The sequence below is a fragment of the Pterocles gutturalis genome, unplaced genomic scaffold (assembly GCF_000699245.1).
Source record: "Pterocles gutturalis isolate BGI_N339 unplaced genomic scaffold, ASM69924v1 scaffold19774, whole genome shotgun sequence".
NCBI lineage: Eukaryota > Metazoa > Chordata > Aves > Pterocliformes > Pteroclidae > Pterocles > Pterocles gutturalis.
In genome coordinates, this window is record NW_010128681.1 from 3,216 (window position 1) to 18,254 (window position 15,039).

Here is a 15,039-nt window from a genome sequence, read left to right on the forward strand (position 1 = left end):
ATGGCGATTTTCTGTAATTAAAAAAATTAGGAAAGGATGCAATCATCCAGGTAATTATGAGTTAACTGATGCCCTGCATCGGACAGTCTTGTCAAATTCATGCTGGCGAAACTGAGCTCAAACCAGCCGGTTTACTGAAATACTTGTCTAGTGTACATATATTTAAATCAAAATGACATTTGGCTAAAGGATGAGCATAAGAAAATAGATTTTTTCACACTACAGCAAAAGACCTGCAGAGGGCCACAGTATAATATGCTCCAAAAGAGTCTGTGGTGCAAGAAATTCGGCCTCGTGGGCTGTTTACTCAAACACACTGGTGGATATTCCGCCTAACTGTCCATACACATGGTTTACAAGGGTTTTGTAAGCAATGCTGGAAGTGTCTGCACATGTTTTACTGGGCATTTATGGTTTAAGACCTGTTCTAGCTCCTAAGGAAGGCAGCCAACAAAAGATGTTTTCAACAGTTAACAAGGAACAGAAATTAAATGAAGAGTTGCTGGTTTTAAGAAGCCAAGTCGTCGTCGTTTTGAAAAATGGCACCATATGGATCGCTGTTAATGCGCTTGTAGACAAAGTGAAAGACCTGGGGCTGCGGACGGCTGTGCAACTCTGCCTTGATTTTCTGAGGGTAGGTGTCCTCTGTCAGTTGCTGCCAGGTGTCGTCAACAAAAAGAAACAGGCTATAGTCTTCTGGATTGTCCACCTTAAACTTTTCAGCACAAAGCTGACACACATCTTCGGTAGTGATATACGGTCGCACTAGTAAGGTCTTTCCTGTGCATCCACTGTTAACCTCCTGGAATGCAACACGAAGGTAGTTCTGTAGAATGAGAAAACAGACATCAGAAACTCAGAAAACCAAAACTCATCCTCTGAAAACTGCAGTCAGCAACAAACAGAAAGCCTCTCCTTTTTTCAGCTGCAAAACGCACACCCGTGACTCCTGTACATCACAGCCACCTTGTGAACTGCGATGTTGGTGGTAAAACTGCAGCAAGCCCGGGGTGGGCATTACAGAAACGCATAAGCCGACATCCTCCCTTCCTTGGCTTACGTTCTAACCCTGCGATTAAGAGTGAACAGATACAGCCTTAAAGCCACAGGGAAAACACCAGCAGTTTTAACAGGGCTTGACTTTGGCCTTGCTGGGAAACAAAACACTGTGAACCAAAATAAGCGCCTGAGGCAGCACGCCCAAGGGACGATGCTGCACTGCACAGTTAGTACGATAGAACAGAGCTTCACAAAACACTTTAGTGAGAATAAAAAGCAAAAAAAAGCCTCTGCCAGTGGCACACAAGGGTGCTGATCTGCAGGTCACTGCCCAATAAACTGCACTCTTACGCTGCAGTACGCAAAAGGTAATCCAGCCTCACGCAGGACATTTTCATCACATTCACCAGTGGCAACTTGGTGGCTGAGCCTGATGTAACCAAGTGTCCTGAAACCGCATTTTCTTTTTCTAGATAGCACTTAGAGGGATGCAGGAAGAAAATTTACTCTGCAACTTTAGAGGAAGTCCATATGATCTTGAGGCAAAAGCTGGATCCTTCTTCTCTGTTAAGATTGACACGTGCCCACAATTATGACAACATGGTTGAATTCTAAATACACCCTACAAGAATATGCAGTTCTACCTTTCAAAAAGCATTTAAAAAGCAAAATAAAAAGCAACAACTGGGAAAATATCCACAAAAAATTTTTGGACATGAACAAAGCAGCCTGCTGTCGTGCGTGGGGGTTTTTTGTTTGTTTTTTGTTTGGTTTTTTTTTTTTTTAAATTAGCTGCAGTTAAATACTGAAAAGCAGTAAAATTAAAGGAGGTGGAAAAAATGTCACTGAGAAAGACCTTTTTATTGACTGAGCTGGTACCTTTGTCTGTATGCTGAATAAATTAAGCAATGGTAAAAATTTACATTTCATAAAAAGAAGCTGTTAAGAGCCAAGACTGAAAAGAATGTTCATACGACTTATGTTCCAAAGAACATTCTTGTCTTTAACAAAGTATTTTTTGATAGCTTGCAGACTGAAACACTGAAGCTGTGCAACAGCATTTAAACCATTGTCAATGAACATGACTGAATAGAACTAATCCATTTTTGTTACCCACCATGAAGAAATTACAAAAAAAAATCATCCCTAGATAAGGCAAAACACACTACAATTTTAATTTCTAATGTAGTTAATGCACAGAAGACCTGTTTTCAAATGCATGTGCTTTTAGACGGAGAGGATTACTTCAAGGAGAGGTTGACATTTGTAGAAATGCCAGTAACTCATAAGTATCACAATTATTTAGGCAGTGTCAGAAAAGTTGTATTTAATTATCATCGAAATACGTTTTTTTTTGCTTTTTCATCCTTTTGAGGGAGGGAGGATGAAGGCCTTCCAAGGCCCAAAGCTGACCAGGCTGCGAGACTGCATCACGGCCGTGCAGTGATCACATCCCGGTTCAACGAGGGAAAGATGAGCTGAGCTAACGCTGTGCTACACAATGGTTGTGGGGAAGGTGCTTCATTTCAGGACTGCAGGACGTGGAGACAGGAGATGGAAAACTGTCATTCTGAGCAGGCAGCAAAATGCTTGAATTTGTGCCAAGGGCAGCCTGCATGTGGTGGGATCTTACGGATTCGAGGCTTTCTTTTGAAAGAGACAACAGGAGGAGGAGCACTGGACGCATGGTGCCAGCTCTTCCTCGGCCCCCCTGCATCTTCCTGCATCCAGCACGGCATCCAGCTGTACAATTACCTTGGCTGAAGTTCATTTGCTGAGGAAGAGAAGGTGAAATGGAATACAAGGTCAAAAAAAAATGTCGTTTAGTCATCCGGCAGAAATACAAGGTGATGAATTTTCCTATGAACAGTGCAGTGTTTTGCTAGAAAGAACAAAGACTCAAGCTACTCAAATCTGACACCTAACTACAGGTTATCAGAATATAAAATGGATCCCAGCAAGATGGACTAGCTTTGTGCACTGGCCATAGTTCAGCACTTCTGTTAGTCAGCTCTCCTCTTCCTAAGAGAGGCAAATTGTGGAAGACTGCTTCTTTTCCCAGCTCTTTCCTCCTGAGTGTTGTGCTGCAGTCATTTGCATGGGCACTGATAAAGCAGAAAGAGCCTCAACTGAAAGGTTTCATTATCTCCTCATGACCCCTGCACCTTCATTTCTCAAGCTCTTAACTACATCATGACTAATCGATGGTTGCCCGTCAGCCTCTCTGGCAGCTTTGCACTGTGATATGAACTGTAAACAACTGAACACAATGGAGTGAATCCTTTCTTCTGGATTCCAACATCTTCCTTCCTTCAGGCCACAAACTGATGCATCCGAACAGACAACCAACAGCACACTATATGAAAGACAGGCAGGCCTGGTTTTAAAAGACGAGGCAATCCCGATTGTTTTGTTACTCTTCAGCTGAAGTTACTGCCCTACTCTGAAAGAGCAGTAAGAAATGTAAGGGAGGGAAAAACACAAACAAACATGAAGACATTCATGGTACAGAACTCTACTCCTTGCTTAAACTTTAAAACCGCAGGCAAGCTTTTCTCCCGCCTCTCCTCTCTATTGCCTGGTGTATGCCACCATTAGCTACTGGGGAGTTGCGCTGACTTATACCACTGGAAATCTGGATTTGTTCTTTTTAACAGTAAAGCATACAAAGAAGGTAAATCTAAGATACGATTCAGTTTGTCCTCGCTCTGCATGACTTAAATAGAAGGGAGGGTGGGAAAGCTCAATTATCAGTGTTTTCTTTAGACCATCAAATTCAAACTCTATAAATAAAGTGCAAAGACTTCAAAACAGAGGCAAATTTGCCAGCCGTATTCTCAGCACTGCCTCACTCCACTTGCCTTGTGGCCCCAAGGGAATCATTATAAATCATACCTCTTAAATGGGGACTTCCAACAAAACTATCATCCCATTTTTTGCTTCAGCCCTAAGCTCTACCTGAAAATCATCAACTGAAGGTATTGTTCTGTTAGTTGTCCTCCTCTTGTGCCACTGCCGGAGAGTATCTCTGGCTTCTGAACTTAGCAGTCGGGCAGCTTGTTCTTCCTGGAAGTTCTTGATCAGTGAAAGTGCTCCGTAAGCGCTTGTCAAGTAATAGCCTCCTGTGAAGGACAGCAAGGGAAGAACTTCTCAGAGTGGCCACAAACACCATGCTGGTCACAGTCAGAAGTACAAACAGATTTTTTTTTTTTTTTTACTGTATACACACACACACATATATATTAAAGTCCCTCTACTCTATTGCCAAACTACTTATACATAAAGAAAAACAGCTCACTGGTCTGCAAAATACCAGAGGGTGTGTTCTCTGCTTCTAAGAGACATGCAGTGGTTGTATGCACTCCGTATGATCAAGTGGTGCAATAGTATCTAACTCTGCATCCACCAGTGCTGGGGACAGCTGGTTACTTAAATGCCTGGCATCGCTTCTTTGCTCCTGAGTGTTTTTTACAAAGTTGGAACATGAGTTTTCTTCTAAACAATTTCCAAACAGTGATCGGTTTTCTTTCCAGGCTTCAAGTGTGGATGAAATAAACATAGCTGCTTAAACAAAGTAAAAGACAATCTGCCACTGTTCAGGAACTTAGAGGCAACCATCCTTTAGAAGCAATAAAGATGCTTTTGTTTTTAAAAGGAAGACTGTGTTTGTCACATTTTTAGTGTTCCCCATGCTGTCCAGCTAGCTCGGGAGGTGATGTGTACAGTCCTCCATACTTCACCTTTATTATTTCAGTGGAGAACAAAGTAAAGCCAAGACAGAGTCACTGATGTACAAAAGAAGCTGCAGGTCACAAAGGAAAAGGAGTCTCAGCAGGAGTTAAGTCCTCACCAAGGAGGAGACACAAAAGACATGCTGTCATGTATTTCTCTCCCTCTTTTTTTTTTTTTTCAGTAAGTTGTTTTGAGTGGGAGTGCCCAATTAAGACGCAGCACAGTCTATTCACAGAGTCAAAGACACATTCCATGCTCATAGTAGTATTTTTTGTATTACTGATAGCATCCTCTTGGTCTTTAGCTTTACAACAAGTTTAATACATAAACCACATGCAAGACTCATGAGACAAATTGGACAACACATTACATCTGAACTGCACAATCCACAAAGCACTAAATTTTTCCTACACAGTATATTTCAGCTGGTGCCAAAGACAGGGCCAGCCAATGAATGTACTTCTTTTGCTGCATTAACAACAACATGACTTAATAGTCCAGTAAATTTTTCTGCCTTTCAAGCATGTTAATGATCTCCAGCTTCACATCTCAAGTATTTTCCATGCTAAGATTCCCGAACAATGCACTAGAGGATGCTCCTTACACAAAGCAGGGAACTGACTAGTGCCAAATTGGAGGAATCCTGGCACGGCTCTCTCATGCATATTGGCATGAAAGAGGATACAGCAATTTCAGCAAGCCAAGAGAAAAATGGGAAACATGCACATATAGTTAGGCCAGAAGAACCTTTAAACTTCCTCACGTACTGGTGGATTCCAGGGCTGACCAAGGGCTTGCAGAATACCTCTTTGTTAAAAACACCACCATGAAAACACAAAGGAGGGAGATTTCCTTGCCTCTAATGGACTTCAGCCACCATTCAAGACTGCCTTAGGAAACATATTCCTAGGGCTCATAAAAATACCTCACGAGAAGCAAGTATTGAGAAGAAGCAGAGATCATTAAGGGGGGCAATATTATCAAAAGCACTTCCCCAGCAGAGAATTCCCCCAGAGGTTTTTACAAAGCCCAAGTCCCATGACATGTCTCACAACTTAACTGAATGCTGCATCCCTATAAATTACTCTCAGGATATTTTCAGGCACAGATGGATAACTGCATTTGGCACCTGCACATTGTAGGTGTTTGCTTGCTACGTCACGATGCCTTCCGCTCCTCGTCTGAAAGCAGTGTGCTCCCTTGTAAGGCAGTACCCTGCAGTGGATTCCCAGGTCACTCAGGCCTGCATTCTGCAAGCTCATCAGCTTTCTCTTACTTCAAGGTGGAAATAACGATGAGATTCTCTTGTGATACGACCAGCATTGCTGACTGTAGGACTGCCCTCGGAAGGATTTCTGCTCAAACAAGGTTAACAGCAACTGCACCATGAGGAAGAATCCCCCTTCCCTAGTCCTTCACTCAATTCTAACAAAAATAAATAAATTGATTACCTTCTCCATGCAGCAAAGATGGATCCAGCAATTCCATCATGTATTCAATTTCAGTATCCAGCTCCAGCATATCACACTGGGCTATTACATATGTCAAGACAGGCAAGAAGTCATCAGCTCCATACAGCCTCCCTGGATTGAAGGGAACAGACAGTGATAGACAAATCACACCTTTTTGTCAGATTCAGTGTTTGAAAGGAAAGCTTTATTTTGCTGCCTTTACTGACCAGTACTTTTGTATTACTCTAGAGTCTCCTGTTATCAATGTGCAGCAAAGAGAAAGTCATCCAACACTTGCTGGGCAGGAGACCCACACCAGCTTCACCCTGTACTTCCAACAAGCACAAATCTGATGATGCACACCTTGAGGCATGCAAGAGAATTTGCAGACCAGACTCAGCTCAACTGGTCAACATGCCAGTCCAGCCTGACCTCCACCTGCACTTCTATCCCTGGCTAAGAGATGACGAATAGGCATTTTTTTATACAGGCAGGGACAACATCTACTTTCTGGAAGGATCCAGCCACAAATGCCAGTTTCTGAGTCTGAATCCCAGCAGAGAAGCCTGAATATAAAAGCCTATTACATGAAAACTCAGCTCATTTCCTCACCAGAGCATAGTTAAAAACACCAGTGAGCAAAGCCTTGTATCATTCCCAGCTAGCCAGTGAAGCTGTACCTAGGTCTGTCTCTGCTCCTATCGCTTTTATTGCATTTAAACTTTCTGTTTAGCAAGTACTATGTGGCAACATCTCTGGGTCTGGCCAAACTGTTCACTGCAGAACTGGTGTGATGGGCACTCAAACCCACCAACAGCAGGAGCCAGCTTAAACTTCGGTAAAACGCCAGATGACTTGAAGGGCTGATATCTGAAGTGACACCAGCTAAGGCATACCCTCCAGGTATTACACTATTATCTGGCTCAGAGTACATGACAAAGCAGACACTGGAACAGCTGCTGGCTCAATGCTGTGTTTTACAAACTCCACATGACAAAACAAGAAAACCCAAGGAGCATTTGCCACATCTTGGCCCAAGCTCCTCAGTGCAACAGTTAACCAGCAGCAGTTTCTCAATATTTTTCTTCCGCATGTTGGAAATACCTTACTCAATATGATAACACATCATAGAGAAAAGAGCTTACAGCACTTCAGGCCATGATTCATACATCCATTTCAAAATGCAGGATTTTGCACAGAAATAATAAGCTGAGCAGGAGCTCAAACCTAAATCTTGCAAAAGTTTAACAGACACAAGCTTTCACCATTCATCTGACATCTCAAAAGAAAGTGGCGTCTTGATCAGCAGCAGACCCAGCTGCATGTTAAATGCTTACATAGAAAGAAAGCTGACAACCACCTACAACAACTTATACTTGCTTAGGGAAAAAACATCCCCCCTACCACCAGTGCTGCTTCACTTTAGCTGGTGACCTACCGCAGCAGTGTATGATAAGACATCAGGCAACAGAGCTGCACCTACGAACTCGTGCCATCCAGCAGAGCGTTTTGATTGTGCCACCGACTACTCAGGAGGTCTAAACTGCTCTGTGGTTCCATTTCATTATCTAGGTTTCAAGGTCACTTTTGGACTCTTGCTACAGTGTAGAAATAAATGCTATTTCAGTTCCAAGAGCACAAAAGGAAGCATCCAAATGAAAACATTCAGAGGTGCAGCAAGCCAAAAATACTGAATCAGATGCTGCTTCCCTCCACCCATGAACACAGAGCCCTTGTAGTTGTCATATTGCATACAGGCTATTGAATTACTATAGCTAAATATAGGGTGTTACCTCTATTGCAATTTCCAGAAAAATACTAATTTAGAACCAGTGTCAAATTCAAGGCTCACAGGACAGCATTTCTGACAGCCAACTTCAAAAGCCTACAGTCAAGCAAAGCTGTTTAAGCTGCTTCACACTGAATTTGTGAGATTTGATGCCAGATGCATCAGACATATCAGGAAAGAAGCAGAGAGGAAGAATCCCTCTGAAAAGAGCAAGGAGATCCTACGAGAGCTCCAGGAGAAGGAGACACATCTGCAGAATTAGATGACCGGATTTCCTCCACTGAAAGACAACCCTGGGTTTGGAATATCAGGGAACTTGAGCCATGAGAAGCACCGTACCTGAGTTATTCTCCATAACAGTGTAAATCAATTTGCAAACTCTCAGCAGCAGCATGACTTTCTTTTCAGGTGAATACATCTTCTGCATGGTCATGAACTTGACTTTAATCTTCTCAACATCCACAAAGTCTGGTGTTGGAACAAACACGCCCAGTTCCTGAGGATTCCTCTGCCGCACCAGCTGCAGGTTTTCCTTTAGCTGTTTCCAAGAACCATCTGCAGTATGAAACTCTTTCAACATCACTTCAATGTGGCCCTTCAATGGCTTCAGAATGCACTTATGCATGGCCTTCTCCAGGACAACATCTGCAACGGGAAAACACGAGTCCAGCTGACTTCCTCCTCTAGAGCAGAGACAGTATTAATAGAACCATTCCCAAAAGAGACACTGTAGAGCAAATCCTACTTGCAAAGGCCTATTTATTACACAAGCTGAGTTTCCAGATGTTTGTTAACAAGAAAACAAAAGGCAGAGCAGAATCTGTATTCAATTTTCATTTATGGCAATGTAGTAAATACAAAAGAAAACCCCACAAAGACAGACTACACACTGTCATAAAAAAAAAAAAAAAAAAAAAGGGCAAAAAAAGAGCAAGCTGGAGCTCCAGTTAACTTTTTGTTGTTGTTGGCCAGAAGTCTCTGAGTTTTATTTTACTTTGAGCTTAGACTTCAACTCCGAAACTTGAAGTAAAACACAGTAAAAACCCTAACTTTTGTCTGCTTTGGCATGAAAGCCCATCCTTTCTGCATAATTTCCATGAGAAACTCAACGAAGTTCTCCTAAAACTTGGCTCAACTTTGTCAAGATCTTTACGAAGCTGGACAGATTATCAGCTTTAAACTATAAATGAAAACCAAGCTGTGTTTGTCCAGCTTCGGATTTCATCATGCAAGCTTATATACAGCTTTGTCATCAAGTTTGAAGTTCTTTGTTTGGCAATAGGGTGCACGTGGCACAGTAACCACTAACTTAGGGGGTTTTTTAATTCTTGTTTTAATGAAGTTTTTCTTAAACAGTCATTCTCCATTTTCAAAGAAGGCACCACATCAACAGAAAAAGCTCCTTGCTTAACATTTTCTCTGCAAACCTTTACTTTATAACCTAATTTGCTCTCCCATTCAGCGTTCCCATGTCAACATGGCTTACATTAATAATTAGCACTACAGTGAACTCCCACAAGCACAAAATAAAATGGGGAGCCTTCAGCCTTGCCACCACATCAACACCCTGATGGTGGGGCAGGACCAGAGCCCGGAACAGGTGGATGTACTAGGGGAGCCCAAGGACCAGTAGCAGAAAGAGGAGAGACTGTGTCACTGGCAAATCACGTATTTACACAAGCTAGCCATGGACACTCCTCCTACTAGTGATGACTCATTAAAGTTTCATTAAGCCTCATGCCCCTTCCAAGTTCTGTGCATGTTCTTATGTTTTTCTTAGACCACAGTCTCTTTCTTTTCTCCCTCCCCACCCTTTAAAAAAAAGAAAATTACAGACTGTTTATAAGGCTTGGTATTCACACATACACACACGCAGCCTCCAAACAAGCATTACCTACTTCTGTTTTCTTGCTTTTGCTTTATGTTTTCATTTATTTTATCATTCTGTTCAGCCATTTTTTTTGGGGGGTCTTCATACCTCTCTTTCCCATACAAACATGTCCCCTTCACACACTCGTCCTCTTACGGTGCTTTTGCTTCACGTGTAGCGTTTATTCTGTGTCTGTCTGGCATGCAACTCCCAAGCGTCCAATTGTATTGGGAGCTCCCATCTCCCCTATCCCAATTCTGCTGGGGCTTCTGTAGCTTCTCTCGCTGTTTTCCCCTCCCGAGCCCCTGATGGACGTGGCAAAGCCATGTCTGCTTCATTCCCAGGTGTTTTAAATGCATCTGGGCTTGCTCTCACAACAGAGACTGCAAAAGCTGCTGGAAGGGAGAAAGAGTGAACATGGGGAACAGCACCTGCCCTCTCATTTTCTACGTTTCCCCATGGCCACCAGTAAAGGCAATACGAGCCCGGCATGTGTTCTTGATGGCCTGTCACTGAGTGTGAAGGGTGAATCCAGCTTCCCACCGGACCAGGGCCACCAATTATACATAACAAGTGGCAACATTTCAAATGACCAATCCTCATCTATTGTCCTTGGTGGAGCCACACAGCCACCACTGACCGCACTAACACACCCATCCAGGAAAGCAGAAGCACAGCCCTTCTGCGCAGTGACAGACACTGCTGCCGCCTGCCATTGAAGACATCCTCAGGACTCACCTGGCAGAAATATTTTTCCACAAGAAAAATGCACAAATCCCACCCATAGGTATGTTAGCTAGCTAAATTTCAAGGAAGGGAGCTCCTTGCTAGCTTCACTGACAATTTTTTTTTTTCAGTTCAGCTTGCTTTATTTATTTCTACTGCCTGTTCAGTTTTTTTGAATAGCAATAACACTGACTGCTTTGCTTGTAAGCAGAACACCTCTGCAGTCTGCATTCCAATCACCTGGTCTTGTTTAAGTCAAAATTAAGGCAGTTGGCACTGCCAAGCATTACATCAAGTGAGAGAAAACTCTCTAACCCCCCATGAAATTTTAACTCCCACAGGCTTTCACTGGAAGTTCTGCACATGAATAGTTAGCATCACTCATTCTCTATCTCAATAAAGCAGGGTCACCACCACATTCGGTCACAGGAGGCTCAGGACATTGAGTTCAGCATGGATCCTCAGAGCCCTTGGTCTGATGAAAAGGGAGCACCTAGCCTGGGATGGGAGATGGGAAAACTCAGTGTGCTTCTGTGACAATCCCCCATGGGCTCCAGGCTGGAGCTGGCTCAGCTGCTGCCTGCAGCATCACAATGGAGGGAGCTGCAGAAGCAGTCCCTGCCCAGCAGCTACAGGAACTGGATGCTGCTGGGAGGGACAATTCCTGCACAGAGCCCCCATCCTTGGTTGGGGCCAGGTTTGTTATCTGTAGTCTAGCAGTGGAAGCCTTAAGTCCTCTACCCTCAGCAAGCTAGTGCCGCTCCCACAGCTTCCTGTACAGATGAATCGCACGCATTTTTACAGCTGTGCGAGATGGCGAGGAGGCGTTCTTTCATATTTGCAATTCATCACAGGCTCCAGAAGCAGTGCCTGGAAATCGCTTTGAAATGTACTTGATCACATTCCACAATTTCTCCAGGAACTTAAATCCATTTGAAGCAGCACAGAAAAGAGCCGATAACTCACGTGGCTGTGCTCAAAGCTTTGCACAGGGTCCAAGTACTCACTGCTGAAGGCAGTTCCCAAGGGTTTCTGTGCTGTTAACACGATCAAGTAAATAAAAATAGGACCAGATATTTAGTAAAGCATCCTTCAGTGCTGTTCAGTGACTATGTTACAGCTAATAGGAGACAAACAAAACAAAGGACATATAGCTGTGATTCCAAAGAGATACTAACTGCCTCAGCTTGGTAAGGGTAGACTGTCATTTTAATGTGGCAGGTTTGCACAGAACTAGCCAGCAAAGGAGGAAGTGATTAAGATATGACAATGCGTGCAAGGTTTTTGTTGTTGTTGTTTTACCAAACAAAACACCCAAAACCCACCAAACCAAACAAACCCTAAACAACATACAACCTTTTCTTCTCCGTTATGAATTCCTGGCACAGACATTAGGAACCACAGAGTTCTGCCTTCAAATTCAAAAGCGGCAAATTCTAGCAAGCTGATGAGGCCAACAACATTGCAAGATGGATACGGACTGGATTTTTTTTTTTTAATAGTCAATGACAACACCCATATGTATCCTAATTGATATAAACCCCATATAAATATTTATATTATTATTAAAGCCTGGAAGGTTAGAATTTCTTGTGATCTATGTCTCAGACAAATATTCAGTGTCACAAGATACCTATAAGCATGTTTGGGATCAGACCATCCAGCTATTTACTTCCTCTTCTGAACTGCTGTTACTGGCCCCTTTCAGAGAAAGGTCTTTCTGGATATGATCCCACAAAACAATTCCCAGTCAGCAGCAGCTTTCACTGTTTAACTTCTAATGGGCACAAAAAATGTACAGAAGGGTCTCCCAGCCAAATTAGCGTCCAAATTGTGAAGCAAGGACTGTTCCTTTGTGTTAACATCTCTGTATTGTTCTCAGATCCAAACTTGTAGTAAAAATTCCTGTTTACTTCAGTATATGCAAAGTGTTTTCAAATATTGTCTCAGGATGCTTAATACTCCAAAACCAAAACAGACACTTTTCAGATAACATAATTTTAGCTGAGCACCATGCAGGGTTCCTGAAAATATAATTAGCCTCTAGCCTCAAAAATGGGAACTGAAAACACTTTGATAAATGAATTGCGAAGGCCAGCCAGCTAGTTTCGCTGTGACTTGTGGAAACACATCTGTATCCTGTGCTGACATGCTATTTTGTTTTGTTGCAAACCACACAAGTCTGCATCTAGAGAGGACACCATATTAGTCATTGCCAGTGTCCTTATGCAGCCTCTTTACAACCCTTGCTGCCTGAAATTCAGGCACACTCTCACCTTTTCCAGACTGTCAGTTTACTTGTTACAAGTGCTCCACTGAGATTACCTGTCAGATTCCATTCCCTGGATTTACACACAAACCCCGTTTATCATCTGCGAAGGCCAAACCATTCATCAGTAAAAGAAGGGCTCAGTAAGAGACCGAGTGAGTCTGGAGCCCTCACAAAAAGGCACGGTCCTGAACAAATGTCATTGCCTGGGCAGCTGAAAGCAGAAAGTTGTTCTGGAACACCACGGCATGTATGTGCAGGTACACTGCGTTTGCTTTGTTTTGGATTTTTTTCTAACATCTTGCATGTTCATAGACTAGCATGACCGATACGGATCTGTTTTAAGACACCTCATGTCAAGATGGCCAAGTGTCCAGTTCTCGGTGGATCTCTACAGCGACACATACCCAGTCCATGGTGCAGACAAGGGCATCTCCTCTGAAGGAGCAAGACTTGAAAGTCAGACTTCCCACAACCCACATTCTTTGATAATCTGCACAACCCTGAAAACAGAAGTAGGATTGAGGTGGGAGACGGATAGGCAGTGGTGGCAGAAGTTGAGCAACAGGGAAGAAAGGTCTCTAGGGTAAACCTCCCCTCATTTTACCTACATAAAGCACACCAATGAATCACAGAACTATTTGTGCTAGGTTTGTTTTGCTTTAATCAGCTGTGGGTTAATTAAAACTCACACTACGGCTGTGTGGTAACACGTCTTTACTTAAAGAAGCAGCAATAAAGGAGCAGGGAGCAAGTCACAAAGCAAATCAAAGGGATGCTCAGGAAAGGGAGAATCAAATCCTCTGGCGCTGCTAATGCTTTTACCATTGCTTCTTACTTGCCCTATCCCCCTGTACCTGTAGTGAATGTGGGCACCCTGGGGGACACTGTCGGCCTCTACTCGACATGAAAAGATGCTAGGATGAACAACGGGTTTGTTACTAAAGTGTGTTAAAAAACAGCCAACATGAATTTTTCACGAAGAAATAGTGGGGCGCCACTGTAATTCCTTTAAGAGGAGAATTGTATCAGTGAAGAAGAGGGGAGCTGGGGGCTGGCTGTATCTTAACCTTTTTAAGACCTATAACCCTATTTCATGCAACTTTCCTATCAGCAAACAAGGGAAATACTGTCTTGCTGTAATTATCAGAAGGTGGGTGCACAAATGGGTGCATACAATATTGCACTGAGAGACCAGTTATCAATGGCTGAATGTCAAACAAGAGAGAGATTTGAAAAGAGGTACCATGGGGGTCAGCCCTGGGCTATTTCAAAATATGTTAGGGATTAGAAATACCAAAACAAGTAGCAGGCAGCACTGTTTAGGCACCTTCCCACGTGATCAGTGAATACCTTACTGCCAACCTATTTAAACAAGTCATTTCTTGAGCTAGGCCCAGATTTGGGTATTGAGGCTGAAGTTGTTCAGGTGTTAGACCCCACCTGGTGATCACCTGGCAAAGCGATGACAGTCAACTCGACTCCTTTCTGTTCACAGCCAGGAAAAGAAGAAACACAAACAAAAACTCCTGAAAATTTGCTGTTCAAGCAGCTGTGGACTATCGGGGTCTCCTCTAACCAGTCTAGGTCTTAATTCTGTGGATACATATTCAGGCATGGACAATTCTAAAAAAAATACTTTACATTCATCCTTAACAATAAAAGGCCATGCACCTTAGTCTTGGTCCTGTCCCAGCACGGGGATTTCCCATTGTTCCAGGAAGGGTTAACAGCCTGCAGCACTAAGATTAGGAGGCACCTGTCAGGAATCATTAGAAACACCAATACACATCCTCACAGTGATCTGGCAGAAGTTAAACAAGTTGATATGCCCCTTGTCTGGGAAACTTAACAGATGTCCCACAGAAGCCTTTTGCTTGCAAGAGCTTGGGAAGTCCATGGCACAGTTCTACAAGAAAAGCTACACCACCAAAGAGATCATTACCCAGACACCAAGGGCTTCGCTAAGCCTGGAGGATGCTGCTCCAGCATGTACCGAAATTCAGGGGACAACAGTGGGATGAGGAGGGGTCCGGCTGCCCCAGAGCAGGCAACTGGCAGCAGCTCTGCTGGGCCTTGGGGGAGGCAAGGGCTGGCTCCAGCCCCTCTCCACAGAGACCAGAGGGTCTCAGGGGAGGCGAGGGCTGACTCCAGCCCCTCTGCACACAGGCCGGAGGGGCTCAGGGGGGGGGAGGGCTGGCTC

At 43.5% G+C, this 15,039-nt stretch overlaps 1 protein-coding gene across 1 annotated transcript in view; it reads right to left on the reverse strand.

Annotated features, from left to right (window-relative positions):
* Nucleotides 1-362: 362 nt before the first annotated feature.
* The window catches only part of RIN2 (Ras and Rab interactor 2), a 42,082-nt gene continuing 27,405 nt past the window's right edge, over nucleotides 363-15,039 (reverse strand). The window contains exons 8-11 of the mRNA XM_010079723.1: nucleotides 8,311-8,616; nucleotides 6,183-6,314; nucleotides 3,958-4,121; nucleotides 363-826 (exon numbers count right to left, since the gene is read on the reverse strand). Coding sequence (XP_010078025.1) covers nucleotides 509-826; nucleotides 3,958-4,121; nucleotides 6,183-6,314; nucleotides 8,311-8,616 — 920 coding nt within the window. The 3' untranslated portion in view covers nucleotides 363-508. The remainder of the gene's footprint in view (nucleotides 827-3,957; nucleotides 4,122-6,182; nucleotides 6,315-8,310; nucleotides 8,617-15,039) is intronic.